The following is a 25986-nucleotide window of genomic DNA, read 5'->3' on the forward strand; positions in this document are numbered from 1 at the left end:
CCTCCCTCCCTACCTACCTACCTACCTACCTACCTACCTACCTACCTCCCTCCCTCCCTCTCTCTCTCTCTCTCTCTCTCTCTCTCTCTCTCTCCCTCTCTCTCTCTCTCTCTCTCTCTCTCTCTCTCTCTCTCTCTCTCTCTCTCCCTCCCTCCCTCCCTCCCTCCCTCTCTCTCTCTCTCTCTCTCTCTCTCTCTCCGTGTGACTCATAAAGAAGAGCTGACATAGGAGGCCATGTAACACCTGAGGTGTCAGCGTTTTCCTTTGACCGGGAGTGAGACGAGACGAGACGAGACGAGAGGAGAAGGAGAGAAAGGCTTCCGTGGCAGCACGCAGCCCCAAATGCCTCGCCTCCTCAACCTCCTCGCCTCCTTCTCTCCTCCTCCCTCCTCTTCTTTGTGTGCACACGCTCTCCCGGCGAGTGGAGATGGAATTTGACAAGAGGGAAATTGATTTCCAGAGCTGAGATCTAGGTGTGATGGGCCAGTGCGGTGAAGGTGAGGCCAGGGGTGAGAGACACTCACGCGCGCGCTCACGCTCGCACGCAGACACGTCACGACACGTACAAACACACACTCACACACGTACACAGACAGACACATAAAACACAGCCACACACAAAACACAGCCATTTCACACTCCACCCAGACAGGACAGAGCATCATTGATGGACCTCCAGATTCTGCTAGTCAGTCCTCCACAACTCTGCTGCTGGAGGAGGTGTTGCTGTATCTCTAGGGTCTTTGTGTCTGGGTCTGTGTGTGCGTGTGTGTGTATGTGTGTCTGGTAGGGGTGTGTCTGTGTATTTGTGTGGTGGGGCTGTGTGGGTGTGTGGAAGGGGTGTTTGTGCGTGTGGTCGCTGTGTGTGTATGTGTGTGGCAGGGGTGTGTGTGTGTGTGTGGTTGTAGTGAGTGTGTGTGTGTGTGTGGGGGGGGGGGGGGGGGTGATGTCAGCTGGGAGAGGAGGGAACACTGACAGGCAGTATGAAGAGCTGCCACAGACTCAGAACATGGTACCACCACCAGCACACAATAAGACAATCGGGGACAAAGGAGGGAGAGAGTGGGGGGGGGAGGGGGAGGGAGGGAGGGTAAGAGAGAGGGGGAAAGGAGAGTAGTCCTTCATCTGTCACTAGCTCATTGTGAGAATGTGCCAAGGCTTCCACGAGAAGGCAGGATGGATGGGAGAGAGAGAGAGAGAGAGAGAGAGAGAGAGAGAGAGAGAGAGAGAGAGAGAGAGAGAGAGAGAGAGAGAGAGAGAAGAAAGAAAGAAAGAAAGATGGAAAGAAAGAAGGGAGGGAGGGAGGAAGAGAGAAAGAGAGGGGGAGGGAAACATAAAGAGAGGGAGGGAGAAACAGAGGGAGGGAAAGAGAAAGGTTGTTTTGTTGAGTTTTGTACCTGGCATGGCGTGACCTGGCGTGCTGCTCTCTCTAGTCCTGTCACCTCGCCAAGCTGCCTGCTGTAGGCTCAGGTGCTGAGCGCAACCACGGAGTGTGTGTGCGTGTGTGGGGACGAGGTCTGCTTCAATCCCTTCTGTGCCACTCTTTTAGTTGCAATGAATAATCCCTCTCTCTGTCTCCCTCTCTCTCCTCTTTTCTGTTTCTCCGCCCTTCTCTTTTTCTCTATTTTTCCCTACCTCCCTCTCTTTCTCTCTTTCTCCCTCTCTCCATCCCTCTCTCCCCCCCTACCCCCCCCCCCCCCCATGCAGCGATCAACGTGCTGGGTCTGACCTGGCAACTGAAGCCGTCTGAGGGCCCCGTGCTGAACAACGGCCTGAGCACCGGTCTGCCCGTCAGCAGCGACGTGGCTGCACTGCCCCCTGGAGGCCGAGGTGAGAACCACAGCACCAAACTGCCCCCCCCCAGCTTCCAGATAATCTCTTCTTTCTCTAGGGTGGGTGGAGTGCTGGGAGTGCTCAGTAGGCAGGCTCATGGGGATAGGGAGGTGTGAGAGGGAAGCTAAGCTCACTGTTTGGGATGGTCCTGAGTTGGTATGCTGAGTTCAGTCAGGACAGGGTTGGTGAGACAGCGGCCAGAAAAATGGCTCAGCACAGAACACAACCCCCCCCCCCCCACATCACCACCACCCCTCTCACACGCCCTCTCTCTCCTCCCAGAGAGACAAGCTTCCCTACCACTTTTCTCTTCTCTTTCTCTCTCTCAATCTCAATCTTTCTCTCACGGTGTGCGCATTGGGTAGCTGTGCTCTCTCTCTCTCTCTCTCTCTCTCTCTCTCTCTCTCTCTCTCTCTCTCTCTCTCTCTCTCTCTCTCTCTCTCTCTCTCTCTCTCTCTCTCTCTCTCTCTCTCTCTCTCTCTTGTCTCTCTCTGTCTCTTTCTCTCTCTCTCTCTCTCTCTCTCTCTCTCTCTCTCTCTCTCTCTCTCTCTCTCTCTCTCTCTCTCTCTCTCTCCTTGTTCTACAGTGCGTTAGTCAGAAGGCTGGTGTGTTCTTTCTGTCTCAGTCATCCACCAGTTATGTTTCCATTGTTCCTGCATCTCCTCACCATTTTTCACACACTTCTCCTGTCAGGACTGTACTCTCTGGTGTAGGTCTGACCTGATTACCTGTGTGTGTGTGTGTGTGTGTGTGTGTGTTGAGAGAGGGATTCCCATAGTCCCTATTGTCCTCCACAATAGGAACTGTTTTTAGCTGTAAGAGAGGAGATGACCTTGCATTCTAACTGACCAGCCGGCAGTCTATCTCTGTCTGACCATTCACACTATTCACACCCTGTTCAGGCCCTCCTCTCCTCTCTTCTTTGCCCCTCCCGTACCCCCCCCCTCCTCCTCCCCCATCTCCTCTCTTGTAATCTCCTCTCTTTTGATCTCCTCTGCCCCCCCCCCTCCCCCCTCCAGGAGCGTGGGCCGGTCGTAACAGCAGCATCGAGGGGGGGGACGTGGAGGTGGGGCGGAGGGCGAGCCAGGAGGTTCCCCCGGGAGTCTTCTGGAGGTCCCAGCTCCCGCTCGGCCAGCCGCAGTTCCTCAAGTTCAACATCTCCCTGGGCAAGGATGCCCTGTTCGGGGTCTACATCCGCAAGGGTCTGGCCCCCTCGCACGCACAGGTGCTGGTCGGCCACGCACACACACACACACACACACAGTCATAGAAACAGGTGTAGGCCTACTTGTATACTTAATTAAAACACGTTTGTCACTTTCTCTGTCTTTCTTTGTCTTTGTCTTTCTCTGTCTTTCTCTCTCTTTCTCTCTCTTTCTCTCTCTTTCCCACTATACTCCTTCTCTCTATCTGTGTTGGTTCTGTGTGTGTGTGTCCTCCAGTACGACTACATGGAGCGTCTGGACGGGAAGGAGAAGTGGAGCGTGGTGGAGTCTCCCCGGGAGAGGAGGAGCATCCAGACGGTGGTCCTGAACGAGGCCGTGTTCGTCCAGTACCTGGACCCTGGCACCTGGCACCTGGCCTTCTACAACGACGGCAGGGAGAGGGAGACCGTCTCCTTCAGCATCAACATCATGGGTGAGACTCACACACACACACACACACACACACACACACTGGAAGATTCGTTCTGCTACGGGATATACAGGGAAAGGAAGAGGCGGGGACAGGAGAAGGGAGAAGGTTGGGCAAGATGGGGAGGGAGGGAGGGAGGGAGGGAGGGAGGGAGGGAGGGAGGGAGGGAGGGAGGGAGGGAGGGAGGGAGGGAGGGAGGGAGGGAGGGAGGGAGGGAGGGAGGGAGGGAGGGAGGGAGGGAGGGAGGGAGGGAGGGAGGGAGGGAGGGAGGGAGGGAGGGAGGGAGGGGTGTCGGGCTGAATGTGTATGTGAGAGGGAGGGGGGAGAAATGGAAAGACAGAGCGGGAGGGAGGGAGCGAGTGAGAAGGAGGTAAAGACCATCAGAGACTCCATAAACCTCAGTGTTTCCTGCCTACCAAGTGTGCTCTCTCATCATAACCCCATAAGTGGGTTAAGATGCACTCAAACTTGGATGGAGAGCTGAACGAGCACACTGCTACAGCAAACAAACACACACACACACACACAGCTTCTGAAATCTGTGTGTGAAGCTCCCATGTAGCTGGATGGATGAAGTATTGATGACTCTCTGAGAAAGAAGTGAGAAAACAATCTTGTAGATTCAGAAGAAGCAAGGGGAGAGAGAGACTGCGCAGAAGAAACAGGCTGGAATGAGAGATGGTGAGGAAATGAAGGAAGTGTGAAAGACAGAGAGCGAGAGAGAGAGAGAGAGAGAGAGAGAGAGAGAGAGAGAGAGAGAGAGAGAGAGAGAGAGAGAGAGAGAGAGAGAGAGATAGAAAGAGAGAGTACAGAGAACAGAAGGGAGTTTTAGCAGGGGAGTCTGTGATGGAATGTGTGCTGGGGATGGACTGATGGATGTTATTACTGGTGAACGAGTCTCTTGAGGGGGAGAGGAAATGATAGCCTGTGCCTATACATACGTCACAACATCAAATATGCACGCTCAGAAGCACACTGTCCCTCTTTTGTTGTCGTCTGTACACTGAGTCTGTTTCTCCTCACAGACTCCGTACAAGAGTGCCCGCGAAATTGCCATGGCAACGGCGAGTGTAACTCGGGCATGTGCCACTGTTTCCCAGGGTTCCATGGCATGGACTGCTCCAAAGGTAGGTGTGACGTGCCTCCCGGATGGAGTGCCCTCAGCGTGTCACCTCGTGAGACTGAAGCGAGGCGAGCTGTCGTTACCTCCCTGACAAACATTGAGCGAGCAAGCGGGCGTGTGTGGATGCGTGTGTGTGCGGGTGCATGTGTGTGTGTGTGTGGATGCGTGTGTGTGCCGATGAGGTTGTGCGTTGGTGTGGACGCGCGCGGCCATTGGTGTGTCCATTCATAAACCCAGCGTCAACCTAACGTGCGTCTTGGGTCGATGTCTTCTCCCCCTCCGCCCCCCGCCCCCCCAGCTGCGTGCCCCGTGCTGTGCAGTGGGAACGGCCAGTACGACAAGGGCTCGTGCATCTGCTACAGCGGCTGGAAGGGCCCCGAGTGTGACGTCCCGGTGAGCCAGTGTATCGACCCCCTGTGTGGGGGCCACGGCACCTGCAATGACGGAACCTGCGTCTGCGCCCTGGGATACAAGGGAGACAGCTGTGCCGAGGGTGAGGAGGGAGGGAGGGAGGGAGGGAGGGAGGGAGGGAGGGAGGGAGGGAGGGAGGGAGGGAGGGAGGGAGGGAGGCAGGGAGGGAGGGAGGGAGGGAGGGAGGGAGGGAGGGAGGGAGGGAGGGAGGGAGGGAGGGAGGCAGGGAGGCAGGGAGGCAGGGAGGCAGGCAGGGAGGGAGGCAGGGAGGCAGGGAGGGAGGGAGGCAGGGAGGCAGGGAGGCAGGGAGGCAGGGAGGGAGGGAGGCAGGGAGGGAGGGAGGGAGGGAGGGAGGGAGGGAGGGAGGGAGGGAGGGAGGGAGGGAGGGAGGGAGGGAGGGTGGGAGGGAGGGAGGGAGGGAGGGAGGGAGGGAGGGAGGGAGGGAGGGATGCTAAGGATGCTGTGTGTGTGTAAAGAGATTAAGTGTGCGTGTGTGTGAGGGAGTGATTTTCTGTGTGTCGGAATGTCAAGATCAATAGTATCGCAAACGCCACATTCTACAGACTACAAACATATAACACACACGCACTCTTCACCCTAGAGAGAGATGGTCATCGTGGTTCCCCCAAGGTGTGTGTGTGATCATCCATACTGACACGAAGGACGAGTCGGTCTCATTCATCAAAGCTTTTATTAAGGGATGAAATCGCTTCTATTGATCCTTCCAAGAGGAATCAAGCTGCCACCCTCTCCCTCCGGAGAAACAGAGAGCGAGAGGGATGAGTGGAGGAGAGAGGTGGGGCGGGATGGGGCCAGGGGAAGAGGGAGGGATGGGGCCAGGGGAAGAAGGAGGGATGGGGCCAGGGGAAGAAGGAGGGATGGGGCCAGGGGAAGAAGGAGGGATGGGGCCAGGGGAAGAGGGAGGGATGGGGCCAGGGGAAGAGGGAGGGATGGGGCCAGGGGAAGAAGGAGGGATGGACGGTGAGAAAGCACCAGATGAGAAGGGTGGGTAGAGAGATAAACGGAGGGAGCCCAAGGTCTTGGGGGGAGGGGGGAAGATGGGAGGTCGAGAAAGAGGGAGGGAGGGAGGGAGAGGAAGGGAGGAAGGGTGGAAGGGAGAGGGAGTGAGAGAGGGATGGAGGGATGACGGATAAATGCAGCAGGGGAACAGAGAGCAAGGTCAGCATTTTTCTCCAGACCTCTTCTTCTTCCCCCCCTCTCCTCCTCTCCTCCTCCCCCCTCCACTGTGGCTCTCAGAGCTGATAGTCATCACAGCAGAGCCCCCTCAAACCCTTCACCTGGAGAGCTCAAAGCACCAAGATCGATAACACACTTTGAGGATGGGCTGGGCGGGGGCGGGGGCGGGGGGCGGGGGGCGGGGGGCGGGGGGCGGGGGTGGCGGGCGGGAGGGGCTTGGGTCTGGGGCGGCGGGGGGGTGGGGTGGGGAGGGGCAGACGAGCAAAATTGGCAGGGGAGGTGTTTGCTCAGGCTGGCTCAGGGCTGCGGGGGTAATGAGTGCGGTTGTCGGACAGAGAGGACGAGGGGAGTGGGGGGGCGGGAGGGGGAGGAGGGGGCTGTGAAGGGGTAGCGGGTGGCCTTGGGGGGGGTAATTTGTCAAATTGCTTTTCAGTCACAGCAGCGCTCAGCCTCCCATCTGCCTGTCAGACTGACTGACAATGTCAGAGTCTCCCCCACCGCAGGAACACACACACACACACACCCACTTCACACGCACACACACCAACTCATACACTCACCTTAGTAGATACGTGTGACAGAGCCTAAACACTGTGTTGTGATTCTGTCACACAGAATCAACTTAAAATAGCATTTAATCTATGTACTATAATTCAACCTCTCTCTCTAACTCTCTCGTCTTTTTCCCTCCCTCCCTCCCTCCCTCCCTCCCTCTCTCTCCCTCTCTCTCTCCCTCTCTCTCTCTCTCTCTCTCTCTCTCTCTCTCTCTCTCTCTCTCTCTCTCTCTCTCTCTCTCTCTCTCTCTCTCTCTCTCTGTCTCTCTGTCTCTCTGTCTCTCTCTCTCTGTGTCTCTCTCTCTCCTTCTCTCTCTCTCTCACCCCCCTCACACAGTTGACTGTCTGGACCCCACGTGTTCCAACAACGGGATCTGTGTGAATGGGGAGTGCCACTGTAAGCCGGGCTGGGGGGGGCCCCACTGTGAGCTGCCCAGGGCCCAGTGCCCAGACCAGTGTCACGGCCACGGGGCCTTCATCCCCGACACCGGCCTCTGCAGCTGTGATCCCAACTGGATGGGCCACGACTGCTCCATGGGTGGGTGAACCCTCCTCTGAGGACTTCCAGGACTTCTACAACCTAGATCACTGATGCTTCAAGCTCTAACTCTGACCCTAGTACTAGACTCTCTAACTCTGACCCTAGTACTAGACTCTCTAACTCTGACCCTAGTACCAGACTCTCTAACTCTGACCCTAGTACTAGAATCTCGAACTCTGACCCTAGTACTAGAACTAGAACCTCTAACCTTGATCCTAGTACTGCCATCCATAACCCTACCCTAGTACTAGAACCTCAAACACTACTACTAGCAGGTTCACGTTACCTCTTCGGTCATATGAACTATAGAACAGAGTGACATGAATCAAATGACGAGTTCATCTACGTGGTGGTGTCCCACGCGCAGCTGGTAACCGCGCTCCTCTCTCCTGCAGAGGTGTGTTCTGTGGACTGTGGTACTCACGGCGTGTGCATGGCGGGGGCGTGCCGCTGTGAGGAGGGCTGGACCGGCGTGGGCTGCGACCAGCGGGTGTGCAACGCTCTGTGCATCAAACATGGCACCTGCAAGGATGGCAAATGCCAGTGTCACCAGGGATGGAACGGAGAGCACTGCACCATCGGTGAGTGTGTGTGTGTGTGTGTGTGTGGAGGAGAGAGGAGCAGAGACAAGAGGGCGAGAGAGATTGACGGCTAAGCTCGTTCGAGTGCTGAGTCCTTCTTTCAAACCAACTCCCCCGTAAACCGAACAGAGTTTTGGGCTTGTGAGATCCTTGGGTTAGACAATGAAAGGGTGTGCGTGCGTGCGCGTGCGCACGTGTCTGTCTATGTTTTTCTCATTGTCAATCCATCACTGTCTCTCTAAAGTTGACGTCGCTGTCAATTGAAGTTGGATGAATGCTAGCTCCTCTGACTTGCCCTGAGTGCTTTGAGACAGGAAGCCTCACATCCATATAACTGTTCATGCTTCGATCTCGCACGCACACACACACACACACACACACACACACACACACTTAGACAAGGCGGGGCGAGGAAAAGCTGTTAGTGATCTCAGAATTTCCCCAGTAAAAAGTAGGGCAGCTTTGACATGTAGACTCTCGCCCAGATGAAACACTTGTCACCCCTCAGCTAGCTGCGAAGCACATGTGGGTGCAGATAGACAGCGACAGTCACGCCTTATCTCCCTGCACCTCTGCTCATCTCCGCTCTGCATGCGCCTGCATGCTAAAAGCCTTCTCTCTCTCCCTCTCTCTCTCTCTCTCTCTCTCTCTCTCTCTCTCTCTCTCTCTCTCTCTCTCCCTCTCTCTCTCTCTCTCTCTCTCTCTCTCTCCCTCTCTCTCCCTCTCTGTTTCATAATGTCACCCCCTTACCCTCTGCACGTTTTCTCTCACTGCAGACTTTGGCGACGTGCTTGATAAAGGTACCGTAATCAGCCCGCGTAGCTGCTTGCTAGTCTGTACCCTGTGGTTGCTAGCTAGCTAGTTGTAGCTGTGTTTGTGGGCCCAGGGCTGCCTAGGACTAGCTGGTAGCTTGGCTCAGTTTAATTATGTCTGTGTGCTCTGTGTTTTCGAGTGAGTTGGGACGAGGGTGGTGGTGGTGGTGGTGGTGGGGGTGGTGGTGGTGGTGGGGGTGGTGGTGGTGGTGGGGGTGGTGGTGGTGGGGGTGGGTGTGTTGAGGGACCTATTGGCGGGTATGTGTGTGTGTGTGTGTGTGTGCATCTTCAATTTACCATGAGGCTAATCCTTACATTGGGGATCTAGGATGTTACACATGCGCACACACAGAGACACACACACACTGTGTCTCTCAGGTTTTAAACGAAGACCCGCTGCCTTTGGGATGCAGGTCATGTATAGTATTCATACAGCTGCTGTAGGCAGGGAGGATGAAGGGTGCTGTGAAAACTCCCAAGGTAATTGGTGAATTTCATGAGCCAGTGACGCGCGGCATAACGTGGGGTAGAATGTACAACATAGAGCTGTTTACTGGGTGGGTGTGTGTGTTTCTGTGCGCGTGTGTGAAAGCGAGCGAGAGCGAGCGAGCGAGCGACCAAATCAATGTCGAGACACAGCCGCCCACCCTCTGTTCATCTGGTGGCCACACAGAGGTCCACAGACAGGAAGCGTGGGACTCGGCCCGTTCTGACTGACTTCCTGTGTCTGTCAGCGCCACTCTGGAGAGCTGACTGGATCTCCAGCCATGCTGCTACTCTCACTGCACACTTCCCCCTGTCAGTCATGCAGCGCACCCGGTGCCTGGTCTCGCTCTCTCTTCTCTTCTGCTCTCCTCCTCTCCTCGTCGGTTCTCTCGTCTCCTCTCGTCGCCTCTCCTCTCCTTGTTATTCCGCTCTCCTCTGTCCTCCCCTCCTCTCAGCCTTTAAAGGTAATTGAGTAGCTTTCATCCTTTTATGAAGGGGAGGCGGCCGGTCTTGAGGGCAGAGGAGGGAGAGGGAGGGTAAATCTCGTCGATAAAGAAGAGCAGTGAGAGAAAGGGGGAGCGAGGGAGGAGTGGAGATGGGGAGAGGTTTATGTGGAGCGGTACATTGTGGTGTTATCTGCTCCATCCACAAGAGGTGTTTTCGGAGTTATGACTCTGACCTTTTCGGTGTGACCTTTAAGAGGAGCCAGGCTGGATGTGGAGGGAAGAGGCCGCTTTATGCAACATTCAACTCTTTCACTTTCTCCTTCCCTTACTTTTTGCTTCACACCCTCTTTCTTTATCTCGCTAAGCCTCTCCCTCTCACACACACACACACACACCGAGGCACGCATGCAGACACGGTGTTACACAGCGAGTGTGTGTGTGTGTGTGCTGACCCATAACCTGAAGCAATTTCTCCTTCAGAGACCAGCAACATTACTGGAGAGGCTGGCCTAATAGTTTCTGAAATCCCACTTTATTCTAGTTAGTATGAGCAGAATCGACTGGCCCCTGGCTTTAAGGGAGGACAGAGGGCCCCCCCCCTCCCTGCCTTCCTAGCCAGCTAGCCCAGGCGATCAATGGCAACTATGGATCCTGCCTTCCAGACGCTTCATAACTATTTGGCTGCTTGAAATGGCAACTCCATTAAACAGGCAATCACTGCTAACTGGCTTTTTCTGCCGGGTTCAATACTGGTTGTGTGTGTGTGGGTGTGTGTTTGTGTGTGTGTGTGTGTGTGTGTGTGGGGGGGGGGGGGGGCTGGGGTGGTTGTATGGGGGGTGACCATCAGGCAGATGCTGGTAATGTACCGTGATAAGGGCTCCCCAGGCACACTGACACACATTAATTAGAGATGTAAACGTCTGATTTGATTCCTCTGATTGCGTAGAGAGAGTGTTTGGAGGGTTTTAGCCTGTCTGGGCGGCGTAGCGTCAGAGGAGAGAGCGTTCAAAAACGTGAGCCCTGCCCCCCCACCCCCCACCCCCCCCCCACCGTCTCTCCCGTGGGAAAACGGGGGCTGGTCTTGGTTAGGGGAGCGCAGCTGCTGTTTGAAAACGGTCGAATTGCCTTACGACACGTTTCACCAGCGTTTGGAGGGAGTAATGAATGTCAGGTGTGCTCGTGTGATGTGGCTGCTCTGCAGAGCAGTGAAGGGTGATGTGCGTCGGAGGTGGCTTGTGTTGTGTGACGCCTGGCAGGTCACCCCCTCCTCTCTCACCTCCTGCTGAGGATCTGAAGCTGAGGACAATGTCACATCTCAGGGTACAACAGTAATGTTTGAATTTGTTTGTGTGTGTGTGTGTGTCTGCCCAAAACCACATGCCTCAAGTGACCCGGTACACACACACACACACTGTGCAAAACAGTTGCCAGACAGAATGCAGGGGTGTAGAGTGATCGGTTCTCTGAAGGATTACGGTACTGGCGCTGCATTGTTTGAGATGCCAACAGCCAGGCTTTAGTGTGATTTCTTCTTATTTACACCTGTGTGGTCCGTAATCTCTCTCCTCTCTCCTCTCTTCTCTCTTCTCATCCCTCCTCCTCCTTCTCCCCTCCTCAGATGGTTGTCCTAACCTGTGTAATGGGAACGGTCAGTGTACCATGGGTCAACAGAGTTGGCACTGCGAGTGCCAAACCGGTTGGCGGGGACCAGGCTGCAGCGTAGCCATGGAAACATCCTGCGCCGACAACAAGGACAACGAAGGAGGTGTGTGTGTGTGTTTTGGTTTATCGTGGGGTGTGATGGAAGGAAGTTGAATGATGGAGGGAAGTTATTGAAAACGCTTTCCCTCCTTCGTTTCTCTCCCTGCCTCTCCATTAATCTCTTCTCCATCTCCCTTTCTCTTTCTCCATCCTCCTCCATCCCCCATCCTTCCATCTCTCTCTCCTATCCCTCCATCTCTCCCATCCCTCCATCTCTCCCATCCCTCCATCTCCCCCCCCCCACCCCTGCTCCACTCCCCCTCACCTCCATCTCTCCATCTCTCTCCCAGACGGGCTGACAGACTGTATGGACCCAGACTGCTGCATCCAGAGCCCGTGTCAGAACAGCCCTCTGTGTCGGGGCTCCCAGGACCCCCTCCAGGTGATCCAGCAGAACCCTCTGGCCCAGCCTCGGGTCCGCTCCTTCTACGACCGCGTCCGAATGCTGGTGGGGCGCGACAGCACCCACATCATCCCCGGGGAAAACCCCTTCAACTCCAGGTACACTGGGTACTCCCACGCTCATGCACACCAATCCTTTGAAGACAAGTCGGACTCAACTCACTTGTTCAATAATGGGAGGAAGTGGAAGGATAATACAGGACTGATGCAATGAGCAATCTATTAAAGACTGCCTGACTAATGTACTAACCCCCTCTCTCCCTCTCTCTCTCTCCCTCTCTCTCTCTCACTCTCTCTGTCTCTCTGTCTCTTTCTGTTTTCTCTCTCTCCCCTTCCTCCTCCAGTCTGGTCTCTCTCATCAGAGGGCAGGTGTTGACCACAGATGGCACTCCTCTGGTGGGGGTTAACGTCTCCTTTGTGAACTACCCCCACTATGGATACACACTCACACGCCAGGACGGCACGTACGTACACACACACTGACACACACTCACAGCACACACACACATTCACAGCACACGCTTGCATGCCACACGTCATCGTGTTCTAGGTTTGTTTTTCGAACATTGCGTTTGATCTGTCATTCAATTAGTGGATGCTTTTATCCAAATGGATCTTTCATTACAAATAGTGCTTTTGGAAAGTACAGCACCAAATCAGTATGCTTCTAACAGTACTTCAGGGGTTATTTCCGGAACGGTTAGGATCGGTCTGTATTTCTGCTTGATGCAGTGAAACAATATCATCTCAACTCTGATATAACATAATGTATCTGACGATAACCAGGATACATCTGTCTAATGTAGGGGCGGATTCCCAGTCCTAAGTCCATCTGTCTCTGTGCTGCTCCTCCCTCCCCTCCCATAGGTTCGACCTGGTAGCCAATGGTGGTGCGTCTCTGACGCTGCGCTTCGAGCGCGCTCCCTTCCTCAGCCAGGAGCGCACGGTGTGGTTGCCGTGGAGCCAGTTTTACGCCATGGACACGCTGGTGCTGAAGACGGAGGAGAACACCATCCCAGGCTGCGACCTCAGCGGCTTCCTGAGACCCGACCCTCTGGTGGTGCCCTCCCCTCTCTCCTCCTTCTTCAGCTCCAAGCCTGGGGAGAAGCCCATCATACCTGAGACACAGGTAGGCCTGGCTGGCTGGCTGCTTCTATGGCTAGCTGGCTGTCTGGATGATTGAACCTATGCCCTGGCAAACTGGCTGGCTGTCTGGTTAAATGAATGCCTGGCTAGCTGGTTATGTGTATGCCTGGCTAGCTAGCTGGTAATATTTATGTTGGCCTGTCTGGCTGGCTGGTTATGTATAATTCTGGCTAGCTGGCTGGTTGGCTGGTTATATATATATATATATATATATATATATATATATATATATATATATATATATATGCCTCTATGTAGTGTACATCTGGCCCATCACTGTCATCTCTCTCATTCCCTCTCCTCCTCCTCTCTCCTCCTCCGCTCTCATTCCTTATCCTCCTCCTTTCTCCTCCTCCTCTCTCATTCCCTCTCCTCCTCCTCTCTCCTCCTCCGCTCTCATTCCTTATCCTCCTCCTTTCTCCTCCTCCTCTCTCATTCCCTCTCCTCCTCCTCTCTCCTCCTCCTCTCTCATTCCCTCTCCTCCTCCTCTCTCCTCCTCCGCTCTCATTCCTTATCCTCCTCCTTTCTCCTCCTCCTCTCTCATTCCCTCTCCTCCTCCTCTCTCCTCCTCCGCTCTCATTCCCTCTCCTCCTCCTTTCTCCTCCTCCTCTCTCATTCCCTCTCCTCCTCCTCTCTCCTCCTCCTCTCTCATTCCTTATCCTCCTCCTTTCTCCTCCTCCTCTCTCATTCCCTCTCCTCCTCTCCAGGTTCTCCATGAGCAGATTGAGATCCCAGGCACCAGTCTGAGGCTGTGCCACCTGAGCTCCAGGGCCCAGGGCTACCGCGCCCTGCTCAAGGTGACCATGACCCCGCCTGTGGTGTCCCTGGGGCTGCTCAAGGTGCACCTGATGGTGGCCGTGGAGGGCCAGCTGCTCCAGAAGTGGTTCCACGCCTCGCCCAACCTGGCCTACACCTACATCTGGGACAAGACAGACGCCTACGGACAGAGGGTCTACGGTCTCTCTCAGGCTGTCGGTGAGTGTGCCTCTGTCAAGTGTGGAGATAGTGAGTTGGAAGGGTAGGTATGCAGCAGCCCAAATCCTTGGGATCTTGAGCGAGGGAAATGATGCACCTCCACATTTCACCAGCTCAGTGACGGTTCAGCATTTTCTCTCCGAGTTGTCTACTTTTCATCAGCGCCGCTCATGCCCGAGCCAGTCAGCCAGCCAGCCAGCGGAGGGCTATTAGCCGTCAGGGCTGGTTAGCGTCGGCGCTAAGCGGTTAGCAGAGCGAGCAGGAAGGGCCCTCGCTGCTCCCCTGGCTTCCTGTCACACAGTCTCCCAGCTGCTGTCAGACCCTCCACTCTCCTGCTGTGTGTCTGGAGGAAACGGGCCGAGCGAGCAAGTGGATTAAATATGTGGAATATATTCGTATTGACGTTCCTGGTGCCGGCTGTAGTCTACAGCCGGCCCAGATGTTGTCATACTCGACACATTTGGAGTGGAGGAAGTGGAGGAAGTGTTGGATGTTTTCGTTTTTCAAGTGCACCAAAGTACACCAGACTGGAGCCGCGTGTAATTTGTGGAGCGAGGCTCGTCCAAGCTAACTCTGGCAGTACTAGCTGGGCTGGCATGATGCTAACTACAGCATCCTGTTACGTATGATGTGCGTTTGAATGCTCCCAGCAGTCTTCTTTTAACCATGTCTTCACATCAACTTATAGGCCTACATGCCCGCACTGGTAACCATGCCACACCTCACCTCCAACATGTATGCTAATGACGACAACACGCCCGCACTGGCGTGATGAAGCCACACTGGTCTTGCTACAAGGGTCGATGGATACCATGGTGGCAAGGGCGTCTTTCTGAGTGGGCGACCTAACATGCCGGCTGTCCAATTAGCAGGGTATTAACTGATTTAACGCCAGAAGGAAGTGTCGGCTGAGTGTTACCACCGCGATGGACACAGGTGCTAACTAGCATCTGGGCCCCTCTTATGAGCATGAGAGAGAAGTCGAGGAACTGTACGGCTCCATCTGTTGCTGTTCCTACTTGGATGCTGCTGGCGGTGGAGGTCTGACCACTGATTCTGCCGCAGGCACTGCAGTGTAGCGTGCCGTTCCCAGGAGCATGTCTGTCCCCGCGTTCTGCAGACGTGTCCTCAGAGACCTCAACGGGTTTTTCTCTCTCCCGTTTCCGCATCCGTCCCCCCCATCTCGTCACCCATCCCTCCCTCCATCCCTCCATCCCTCCATCCCTCCATCCGACCCCCCATCCATCCCTCCATCCCTCCATCCATCCCTCCCTCCATCCCTCCATCCATCCCCCCCCCCCCCCCGTGTGTGTCTGCAGTGTCGGTGGGGTATGAATACGAGTCGTGTGCCAGCCTGATCCTGTGGGAGAAGAGGACGGCAGTTCTGCAGGGCTTTGAGCTGGACCCCTCCAACCTGGGGGGCTGGTCCCTGGACAAACACCACATCCTCAACACGCGCAGTGGTGAGTACACACACACACACACACACAGACACACGCGTACGATACACACGCATACATCCACACGCCCACGTCCAAACACACATACATGCAGACACACACACGCACAGGCACGCAGACACACATGCGCACGTATACATTCTGTTTGCGCAATGTACTCTCACACATCTACAAGCACGGTGAAAAGAACTCAGGGTACTCTGGCTTACACACACACAGATCCACAGATAAATTCACACTTCAAAAGTCAACACGCTGTCAGGTTGATTGTATAAGTCCTTAATTCCCCAGTGGCTTCCCTCGTGTCTGCCTGCTGTCTTAGAGGCTGGCTGGGAGGGAAAACATTGACGCTCACCTGCTGTGACAATCAATGCAGTAACGAGACTGTGGACACACTGTGTCTCCCTCTAATTGGATGAGAACACAGACCTTTAAGCATGCCAGTAAACAGGTCTAGTCTGATTGTCTGTTTTCTGCACATAACTTAGCAGATGCAGACGCGCGTGCACACACACACACACGACATTTCTCTCCACAGAGCCGATTTAAAGAGAGAGTCAAGAGTCAAAAGGGATTTGCTGTGATGGTCACCACGTCTGAGGATGACAAGGCCTCAAGAGCAATTACCGCTAGTGCTACACACACACACACATATACACACATCTACACAGCGTCGATTAAGCACTTTAATACTTGCATATTCTCACTCTCTCTCTCTCATGTCTCTCTTCTCTCTCTCTCATCTCTCTCTCTCTCTCTCTCATCTCTCTCTCCTCTCTCTCTCATCTCTCTCTCTCTTTCTCTATCTCTCTCCTCTCTCTCTCTCTCTCTCTCTCTCTCTCTCTCTCTCTCTCTCTCTCTCTCTCTCTCTCTCTCATCTCTCTCATCTCTCTCTCTCCTCCTCTGTCTCCTCTCTCTCTCCAGGTATCCTCCATAAGGGCAGTGGGGAGAACATCTTTGTGTCGGAGCAGCCCCCGGTCATCAGCAGCGTCATGGGAAATGGGCGGCGTCGCAGCATATCCTGTCCCAGCTGCAACGGTCTCGCCGACGGCAACAAGCTCCTAGCGCCCGTCGCCCTGGCGACCGGCATCGACGGCAGCCTCTATGTTGGCGACCTGAACTTTGTGCGGCGGGTGTACCCATCCATGAATACCACGGGCATACTGGAACTGAGGTAGGGAGAACGAGGGCATGGAGGGAGGGGGGGGGAGAGAGGGGGAGGGGGGGAGAAAGAAGGGCAAAAACTGAGGGCTTGGTTGAGGAGCAAAGCCAGGGGAGGAGGTGATGTGAAGATAGAAGGTGAGGAGAGGAGGAAGGGGAGGATGCGAGGAGAGGGGGAAGTAAGGAGAGGAGAGGTGGAGCTGTTGGAGGACAGTAGAGGAAAGGAGGAGAGGAGAAGAGGAAGGGGAGGATGCGAGGAGAGGAAAGGAGAGGGGCGAGTAAGAAGAGGAGAGGAGGAGAGGAGAGGGGGGAGTAAGAAGAGGAGAGGACAGGAGGTGAGGAGAGGGGGGAGTAAGAAGAGGAGAGGAGGTGAGGAGAGGGGGGAGTAAGAAGAGGAGAGGACGGGAGGTGAGGAGAGGGGGGAGTAAGAAGAGGAGAGGACAGGAGGTGAGGAGTGGGGGGAGTAAGAAGAGGACTCAGCCTCTGTGCAGCATGGAGAACACTCTGGATGCGACCCCTCAGAGAGCAGCATGAAAGCATGCAAAGCTCCAAGGAGGAAAGGAAATGGAGATAGAATCACACAGTGCACCAGATAACCATCTCTCCTGGGGGTTTTTACCGTATTTAAGCTTTCTGTTCACACTATGCTCTGTTCCCTGCTCCCCTCTCCATACTGAGCTAGAATTAACATTTGCTCTGTTGTCACACTCTCTCTCTTTCTCTCACTCTCTCTATCTCCCGCTCTATCTATCTCCCTCCGTCTCTCTCCATCTCTCTCTCGCTAACCGTTGAAGGAACAAGGATTTCAGGCACAGGTGAGAAGTCTCCTTCTCCCAGTTGGTCTATACATTTCCAAGTCTAAATGTAAACATGAACGTTGGAACACATGTAGCAAAAAAGAGGTCTTGACAGACACACGAGGTCATTTCCATCAGCTCATTTACAACATGTGTCCTCAGTGAAGTCTACTGTTCACAAGCTGTTGGTTTTAACCCTTTCCTTTCCCCCCCGACCCCCCTCTCCCTTAGCAACAACCCCACCCACAAGTACTTCCTCGCGGTTGACCCGGTGACAGGGGCGTTGTTCATCTCAGACACCAACTCGCGGCGTATTTACCGCGTGCGTTCGCTGACGGCCGCCCGTCTGTTGTCGGACAACGCGGAGGTGGTCGCCGGGACGGGCGAGCAGTGTCTGCCCTTCGACGAGCGCTGTGGGGACGGGGGCAAGGCCACCGAGGCCACCCTCATGAGCCCCAAAGGTGAGATGTAACATGGGAAATGTAGTCCGTTGATGTGGGCTACGATGGTAGTGAATATTAGTAGCCCAGTACACCAGATAGATACAAGTATCAGATGGATGGAAAATAAACACACAGCCGATACTGATAGTAGTTGAAACCCCTCAGAATGTTCCAGAACACTAAACGTACATACATCAGTGAAACCTGTGGTGGCATCTTCCTTCATGATGACAGTTTCATGAATCTGTTGTCTGATGTTTTATTCCAACTAAATCAGAACAGTACCAGAAGCAGGTTATAAACCAGATTAGAGTACAAGTTGCTTTTATTAATGGAGTCATTTTCATGGCGAGGTGCAGTCTGGATAAAAGAATAGGAACAATATGACACCAAACTGTCAGAGATGGCACATTTCCTGTGTGTGTGAGTGGGTGAGTGCGGGTCTCTGTGTGTGTGAGTGTGTGCGTGTCTGTGTGTGTGTGTGTGTTGTGTGTGTGTGTGTCTGTACGTGTGTCTGTGCATGTGGGTGCGTGACAACAGAGGTTCTAGTTCCCTTTCTCCTGTCAGACAGAAGCACAGCCAGCCAGCTCTCATCAGTCTGCCCTCTCCCTGCCCTCATCCTCTCTACTGACACATTCTCTCTCTCTCTCTCTCTCTCTCTCTCTCTCTCTCTCTCTCTCTCTCTCTCTCTCTCTCTCTCTCTCTCTCTCTCTCTCTCTCCCGGCCCCTCTCTCTACCCCTCTCTCTGTCTCTGTCTCTCTCCTCCACTCTCCCCCATCTCTTCCTCCCCTCTCTTTCTCCCTCCCTCTACCTCTCCCTGCCTTTGTATTCCTCTCCCTCTCTTCTCAATCGTATTTTTAGGGCCTGGTTATAGTTGCCTAAATAAAGCTTCTTTCTGTCTGCTCTTGGTGAGATTGTCACGGCTGACATGTCACAGAAGCTATGGAGAGAGAGAGAGAGAGAGAGAGAGAGAGAGAGAGAGAGAGAGAGAGAGAGAAGAGAGAAGAGAGAAGAGAAGTAGAGTAAAATGAATAAAGAAAGACAGATGTCAGTGAGGAAGGGAACCAGATAAGCAGACACTGAGGGAAATAAACTAGGACAGTCTGGGGTTGCAACACATCAGTGGAGCTGCTGTGGTTGAACGAAACCCACCTTGTATGAAGCCCTGAAGGTGTAACGCTGTCTGGCTGTCTGGGGTCTCCTGTACACCTGTCTGTCTGCCTGCCTGTCTGTCTGTGCACCTGTCTGTCTACCTTGTGTCTGTCTGTCTGTCTGTCTGTTTACCTGTCTGTTCACCGGTCTACCTCCCTGTCTGTCTAACTGTCTGTCTCTCCCTATTTGTTTTGTCTCTCAGGTATTGCTGTGGATAAAAACGGGCTGATGTACTTTGTGGATGCCACCATGATCCGCAAGGTGGACCAGAACGGCATCATCTCCACCCTGCTAGGCGCCAACGACCTCACCGCCGTGAGACCACTCAGCTGTGACGCCAGCATGGACGTCAGCCAGGTAGGGGCGGAGGGGGGGGGGAGGGAGGGAGGGAGGGAGGGAGGGAGGGAGGGAGGGAGGGAGGGAGGGAGGGAGGGAGGGAGGGAGGGAGGGAGGGAGGGAGGGAGGGAGGGAGGGAGGGAGGGAGGGAGGGAGGGAGGGAGGGAGGGAGGGAGGGAGGGAGGGAGGGAGGGAGGGAGGGCAAGGGAGGGCAAGGGAGGGCAAGGTTTGTATTATGATGGGGGAATGGTAAGAAGTAAAGAGGGATGAAGGGAGGAAAGAAGGATGGACGAAGAGGGGGATGTAGGGAGGGAGGAACAGCTGTGACAGGAACCTTCTGTGTCCCTCAGGTTCGCCTGGAGTGGCCAACAGACCTGGCAGTCAACCCCATGGACAACTCTCTCTATGTGCTGGAGAACAACGTCATCCTGCGCATCACTGAGAACCACCAGGTCTGAACACTCCCTCTGCCCTCCGAAATGGGGCATATAAAATCAAACAGACCCAAAGCCACATTCCTGCTGAAATCGCCCTGACGGGGACCGGTTTGATTTGAACTGCTGGGTGTTCCTCAGGTGAGCATCATCGCGGGGCGGCCCATGCACTGCCAGGTGCCGGGTATAGACTACAGCCTCAGCAAGCTGGCAATCCATGCCGCCCTGGAGAGCGCCACAGCCATCGCCCTATCACACACCGGCATCCTGTACATCGCCGAGACGGACGAGAAAAAGATCAACCGTGTCAGACAGGTAGACATAGAGGACTGTATTTACCACAGATGTCAACAAGCTAGCCTGTCAGGATAACGGCGACAGATATGACGATCCTAATGTGTGTCGCGGCCTCCTCGTGTGTGGCATTAACGAATCTCCTTCCGCCGTCCGTTCTGTTTGTCCCTCAGGTGAGCACCAACGGGGAGATCTCCCTGCTGGCGGGCGCCGCCTCTGACTGCGACTGCAAGAACGACGTCAACTGCAACTGTTTCTACGGCGACGACGGCTACGCCCCGGACGCGGGCCTCAACTCGCCCGCCTCGCTCGCCGTGTCGCCCGACGGCACGCTGTTCGTCGCCGACCTCAACAACATCCGCATCCGAGCCGTGCGGGCCAACCGGCCCGTGCCCTCGCAGTCGGGGGCGGTGGCCAGCCCGTCGGGGGCGGGGCCGTACGAGGTGGCGTCGCCGCGGGAACAGGAGCTGTACGTGTTCAGCGGCGAGGGGCTCCACCTGCAGACGGTGAGCCTGGTGACGGGCGAGCCGCTCTACAACTTCACGTACGGCGCGGACGGCGAGCTGGCCGCGGTGGCGGACAGCTGCAACAACACGGTGCGCGTGAGGAGGGAGGGCCAGGGGGGGGCCGGGGGGGGCCTGCTGAGGCTGCTGCTGCTGCCAGAGAACCAGGTGGTGAGCCTGGGGCTGGACCCCGCCGGGGGGCTGAAGAGCGTGACGGCCCAGGGCCAGGAGGTGGCGCTGCTGGCCTACGCCGGGAACTCGGGCCTGCTGGCCACCAAGGCTGACGAGACCGGCTGGACCACCTTCTACCAGTGAGTGTGTGTGTGTGTGTGTGCGTGGGTGTGTGCGTGTGCGTGGGTGCGTGCGACTGTGTGTGTAGGCCGTGGCTGTTTGTGTTAGTGTGTGTGTGTTTCTGTGTGTGCGTGTGTGTGAGAGAGTGAGAGTGATTGTGCACACAGGCTGAGACTTGTGTTTGTGTTGATGCATTCACCACGGTGCATGTGTGGCTGTGTGTGTGTGTGTGTGTGTGTGTGTGTGTGTTCATGCGCACACGGAGGGATCTGCCAATCCATCCGTGTGAACATGAGACAACATGGAATGTAAAATGCATGAGGTTCTAATGCTGTGGTTTTAACGCTGTGGTTCCCGACCCTGAGATACAACACATAGAATATGTTGGCAAACCAAAATCTTTCCTTGAAAAGAAATATAAAATGCCGAGCTGAATAACCTGTTCCCCAAAAAGGCGATGATTGTCAGCGAGGGAGCTTTAAAAGCATCTTTTGAGGAGATCTATCCCGCTAAGTCTTGCAAATGCTACCACCCTGCACACCATTGTTGAGACGGAAAGATAAAATCCTCATGCTGTTCACTAATCTATGGCCCGTCCTGGCTATTCTGCCTGGCTCCACAATAACATACAATAAACATCCTGAATGTGGTCTCATCGGAACGTGTACTTGCAGCAAAGTATTTCAAATGATTACATGATCAAAAACAATATATTTTAGCATAAAAGTGTAATTGTTTTGTATGGCTGGCCTCACTCGAGTTTGACGATTTCAAAATGGGGTCACGAGTCAAAAAGGACTGGGAACCACTGTCCTAATCCAACATGAGCTCCCCTTCTCTCGCTCTTTTTGTCTGCCCAACGAAGATATCTTGAAAGTCAAAGTGTCTCGCTCCTCTCTCCACGGCCGATATACACGGCCCACTGTCTCCCCCTAGTGTTAGCTTTGGGAACTGTTCTGCCTGTTCCTGAGGACAGCCGAGTCTCTGTTGTGAGATCAGAGATCTGACAGACAGGCCCTCTGAGACCGTCTGTGTTCTGTATTCCCTCTGGTCCGCTGAAGCCTTCCCTCTGAGGGGGTGCGGGGCTTCTCCTTCCAGAACATTCCGTCAGAGTGTTTGATACAGAATCAAAGTCCAGTGCAGAATGGTAAAAGTGTTCTGATCTCACTTCCTCTCCACTTAAAAGACTTAAGGGAATATTTACTGTGTTTGTGTGTGTGTGTGTGTGTTGCTCAGTCCCTGTGTGTGTGTGTGTGTGTGTGTGTGTGTGTGTGTGTGTGTGTGTGTGTGTGCTGTCTACGCGTGCAGGTGTGCACCAACCGTCTCTCTGCTGTCTCCACGAGCAGGTACGACAGCGAGGGCCGTCTGACCAACGTGACCTACCCCACGGGCATGGTGACCAGCCTGCACCGCGAGATCGAGCGCTCCATCAACATCGACATCGAGAGCTCCAGCAGGGACGATGACGTCACCGTCATCACCAACCTGTCGTCCGTGGAGGCCTCCTACAGCGTGGTGCAAGGTGGGGTCCCTCACACACACACACACACACACACACACTCGCAGACACAAACACATGCCGTATGCGCACACACACACATTGATGCACACACACACATATACAGATATGCGTACACACACACCATCCCTAAGCACACACACTACATGCACACGCACACACAAAGTACACACAAAGTACACACACACACCACTCTTGGTATGTGGAGAAATAGATATTCTTCATGTCTACTCAAATGGGTAGCCTTAGATCAGCTTATAGAATGTATTTTATTATAAATAATTAAATAATATTAATATTCTGTCTGAAAATAGAGAACCCCAAGGCCCTCTCCCTCCCTCCCTCCCTCTCTTTCTCTCTCTCTCTCTCTCTCTCTCTCTCTCTCTCTCTCTCTCTCTCTCTCTCTCTCTCTCTCTCTCTCTTTCTCTCTCTGTCTCTCCTTTTTCAGAGTGAGATTACAGAGTGTGTATTCTTTAAAACCCCAGAGATCGCTGCTTCATGCTTTTACGTGATGAATATAATTTCAATGAAATTCATTGCCTGTCGCAACAGTATATTCTCTTCTTTATACCCCAGTGCATACACACGCATACACACACCTCCCATGATCCCTCAGCTTATTCTAGTTTAGAAGGCAGAAAGTGAAGGAATGATTGGCTTCCCTTCCCTTGACCCCACCAATGAGGTGATGGATGAATGACTCCTGCAGGCGGAGCTTAACAGAGTGGCTCACTTACAGATTTATATAGAGGAAAGCATCCTCGGCAATCTGCAGTCCTTTCAGCTTCCTCTCTCTGTGTGGGGTGTGCGTTTCAGCACAAAGTTCTGCTGACGTGGACTGGACTGGAAAACACGCCATCTCTCTCACTCTCTCTCACTCTCTCTCTCTCTCTCTCTCTCTCTCTCTCTCTCTCTCTCTCTCTCTCTCTCTGTCTTTCGGTCGCTTTCTTTGTCTTCTCCTCTCTCTGTCTCTTTCCTTCTCTTGTTTTCTTCCTCCCTCCCTTCTCCCCGTCTGTCGTTCTGTCCGTCTCTACCCTGTCTCTCTTCTTTCTCTCTCTGAAGGAGAGATGGAGACATTACTTTGTCTGTTGGAAGTGTTGTTAAAACACTGCCTGGAGGTTTGGAACAAATTGGTTTTATGGATTACTGCCGTTTATGGTGGAGGATCAAAGCCAGCAGGCGTCACATCCCCCAGCACACACCCACACACTACGCCGCACGCCTTTTGTAAATGAAATAAAAGACTCAAAGACTCTTCCTTTTGCATTTGGCAGATATTTTGAAGTGGGGGAAAAACATCTTTATCTTATGTTGATTGTCATCGTTGCAGTCAGACTCCCTCTCTCTCTCTCTCTCTCTCTCTCTCTCTCTCTCTCTCTCTCTCTCTCTCTCTCTCTCTCTCTCTCTCTCACTGCGTGTCATAAATTGCTTCTCAGAAATTCTGTGACAGAACAGGGAACCAGAAAAAAAAAACGGACGGTGCCTCGCCGTCTTCCCTTGCATTGAACCCAAAAACCTAAAGTCCCTCTGTCTCCCCCTACAGACCAGGTGAGGAACAGCTACCAGCTGTGTAACAACGGGACCCTGAGGGTGATGTACGCCAACGGCATGGGCATCAGCTTCCACACGGAGCCTCACATCCTGGCCGGCTCTGTCAGCCCCACCATCGGGCGCCGCAACATCACCCTGCCCACCGACAACGGCCTCAACTCCATCGAGTGGCGGCTCCGCAAGGAACAGACCAAGGGCAAGGTCACCGTCTTCGGCAGGAAGCTGAGGGTGGGTTGAAATGGCATCACTTCCTGCTCTGTCTGCGTGTCTCAAGAACGTATGGGATTTGAGTGACGACAATGCTCCCTCCCCTCTCCGGCACCTTCCATCCTTCCCTCCCTCTTTCCTGGTCTCCCCCCTCAGGCCCACGGACGCAACCTCCTCTCCATCGACTTTGACCGCAACACGCGCACGGAGAAGATCTACGACGACCACCGCAAGTTCACGCTGCGCATCATGTACGACGTCCAGGGCCGGCCCGCCATGTGGTTGCCTAGCAGCAGCCTAGCGGTGGTCAACGTGTCGTACTCGTCCACGGGTCAACTGGTGGGGCTCCAGAGGGGCAGCATGAGCGAGCGGACCGAGTTTGACCCGCAGGGCCGCATCCTGTCGCGCTCCTTCGTGGACGGCAAGGTGTGGAGCTACAGCTACCTGGACAAGGTGAGGGACAAGCTGGAATTGGTGGGGAGATTTGCCTCGTCAAAGCTGCCGCGACCGTTGCTGTTTACGCGATCAAACTGGATATTTCATGTGAAAGCAGTCGTGGCTCATTTAGGATTTGTCCTCCTCTCTCTCTTTTTCTCTCTTTTTTGTCTCTCTCCCTCTCTGTCTTCCTTTATTTACCGCTTCCTCTCTCGCTCTCTATTTTCCTCTCTCTCTTTTCCTCTCTCTTTCTGTTCTTTCTCCCTCCTCTGTCCTCCTGTGTCTCCCCCTGTCTGTAGTCAATGGTACTGCTCCTCCAGTCCCAGAGACAGTACATCTTCGAGTTTGACGCGTCGGGCCGCGTCACGGCCGTCACCATGCCCAGCGTGGCGCGCCACACCATGTTCACGCACGTGTCCCTGGGCTACATCCGCAACACCTACAACCCCCCCGAGAGCAACGCCTCGGTCATCCACGACTTCAGCGAGGACGGACGTCCCCAGGCCACCCACTACCTGGGCACGGGCCGCCGCGTCCTCTACAAGTACGGCAAGCTGGCCAAGCTGGCGGAGATCCTGTACGACAGCACGGCCGTCACGTTCGGCTACGACGAGACGGCGGGAGTGCTGAAAATGGTCAACCTGCAGAGCGGGGGCTTCTCCTGCACCATCCGCTACCGCAAGATGGGCCCGCTGGTCGACAAGCAGATCTACCGCTTCAACGAAGAGGGCATGGTCAATGCCAGGTTCGACTACACCTACCACGATAACAGCTTCCGCATCGCCAGCATGAAGCCGGTGATCAGCGAGACGCCCCTTCCTGTCGACCTCTACCGCTACGACGAGATCTCTGGCAAGGTACCTCGCTAGTCACGCCACACACGAGAAACTTGTGTTTTTCGTATTTTGACTGTATTCCATGGAACTGATTCCAGTCGATTGTAATTCAAACTAAAAGCTTTTAGAGAAACTTGAACCTGGCATCGCTCACACAAAGTGGCTCCCTCAAATATATTGCAGTTATTATAATCCTTTTCAAGGTGGTTTTAGAAGATGAAATGGAACAGGATTAGTATGTTTGGTGTCGGTCGCGCCACCCTAAAGGCTGTCGGGTTCTCATCCCAGGTGGAGCACTTTGGCAAATTCGGGGTCATCTACTATGACATCAACCAGATCATCACCACCGCGGTAATGACGCTGAGCAAGCACTTTGACACCCACGGCCGCATCAAGGAGGTCCAGTACGAGATCTTCCGCTCGCTCATGTACTGGATGACGGTGCAATACGACAGCATGGGCCGCGTGGTGAAGCGGGAGCTGAAGATCGGCCCGTACGCCAACACCACTCAGTACCGCTACGAGTACGACGGAGATGGACAGCTCAGCGGCGTCAAGGTCAGAGGCCGGGGAAGTCCAATGTTTGTTTGTCCGGGGATAGCGTTGAAATCCACGGTTTTCGCTGTTTGTGTAGCTGTCCGGTGGCGTGCAATTGTCGCTTGAA

The 25986-nt window shown here is 54.4% G+C and overlaps 1 protein-coding gene across 3 annotated transcripts in view; it reads left to right on the top strand.

Moving 5' to 3' along the window:
* The window catches only part of LOC146302681 (teneurin-2-like), a 118135-nt gene that overhangs the window by 86607 nt on the left and 5542 nt on the right, over positions 1 to 25986 (top strand). The window contains exons 10-36 of one of the 3 annotated variants that reach the window (XM_084695974.1): positions 1708 to 1830; positions 2853 to 3058; positions 3276 to 3471; positions 4494 to 4595; positions 4890 to 5084; positions 7091 to 7291; positions 7690 to 7875; positions 8652 to 8675; positions 8778 to 8780; positions 11238 to 11384; positions 11671 to 11881; positions 12127 to 12246; positions 12650 to 12911; positions 13636 to 13903; positions 15223 to 15366; positions 16288 to 16537; positions 17319 to 17339; positions 17553 to 17782; positions 19119 to 19273; positions 19603 to 19704; positions 19828 to 20001; positions 20154 to 20794; positions 22121 to 22296; positions 23837 to 24072; positions 24208 to 24504; positions 24786 to 25343; positions 25611 to 25880. In XM_084695974.1, the coding sequence (XP_084552100.1) occupies positions 1708 to 1830; positions 2853 to 3058; positions 3276 to 3471; positions 4494 to 4595; positions 4890 to 5084; positions 7091 to 7291; positions 7690 to 7875; positions 8652 to 8675; positions 8778 to 8780; positions 11238 to 11384; positions 11671 to 11881; positions 12127 to 12246; positions 12650 to 12911; positions 13636 to 13903; positions 15223 to 15366; positions 16288 to 16537; positions 17319 to 17339; positions 17553 to 17782; positions 19119 to 19273; positions 19603 to 19704; positions 19828 to 20001; positions 20154 to 20794; positions 22121 to 22296; positions 23837 to 24072; positions 24208 to 24504; positions 24786 to 25343; positions 25611 to 25880 (5498 nt within the window). Of the gene's footprint in view, positions 1 to 1707; positions 1831 to 2469; positions 2485 to 2846; positions 3059 to 3275; positions 3472 to 4493; positions 4596 to 4889; positions 5085 to 7090; positions 7292 to 7689; positions 7876 to 8651; positions 8676 to 8777; positions 8781 to 11237; positions 11385 to 11670; positions 11882 to 12126; positions 12247 to 12649; positions 12912 to 13635; positions 13904 to 15222; positions 15367 to 16287; positions 16538 to 17318; positions 17340 to 17552; positions 17783 to 19118; positions 19274 to 19602; positions 19705 to 19827; positions 20002 to 20153; positions 20795 to 22120; positions 22297 to 23836; positions 24073 to 24207; positions 24505 to 24785; positions 25344 to 25610; positions 25881 to 25986 lie in introns of all 3 variants that reach the window. The other 2 variants (XM_084695985.1, XM_084695992.1) reach the window with 2 other exon arrangements.

This window comes from Hypomesus nipponensis, chromosome 1 (genome assembly GCF_054491055.1).
Source record: "Hypomesus nipponensis isolate SF chromosome 1, ASM5449105v1, whole genome shotgun sequence".
In the NCBI taxonomy this organism is placed as follows: domain Eukaryota; kingdom Metazoa; phylum Chordata; class Actinopteri; order Osmeriformes; family Osmeridae; genus Hypomesus; species Hypomesus nipponensis.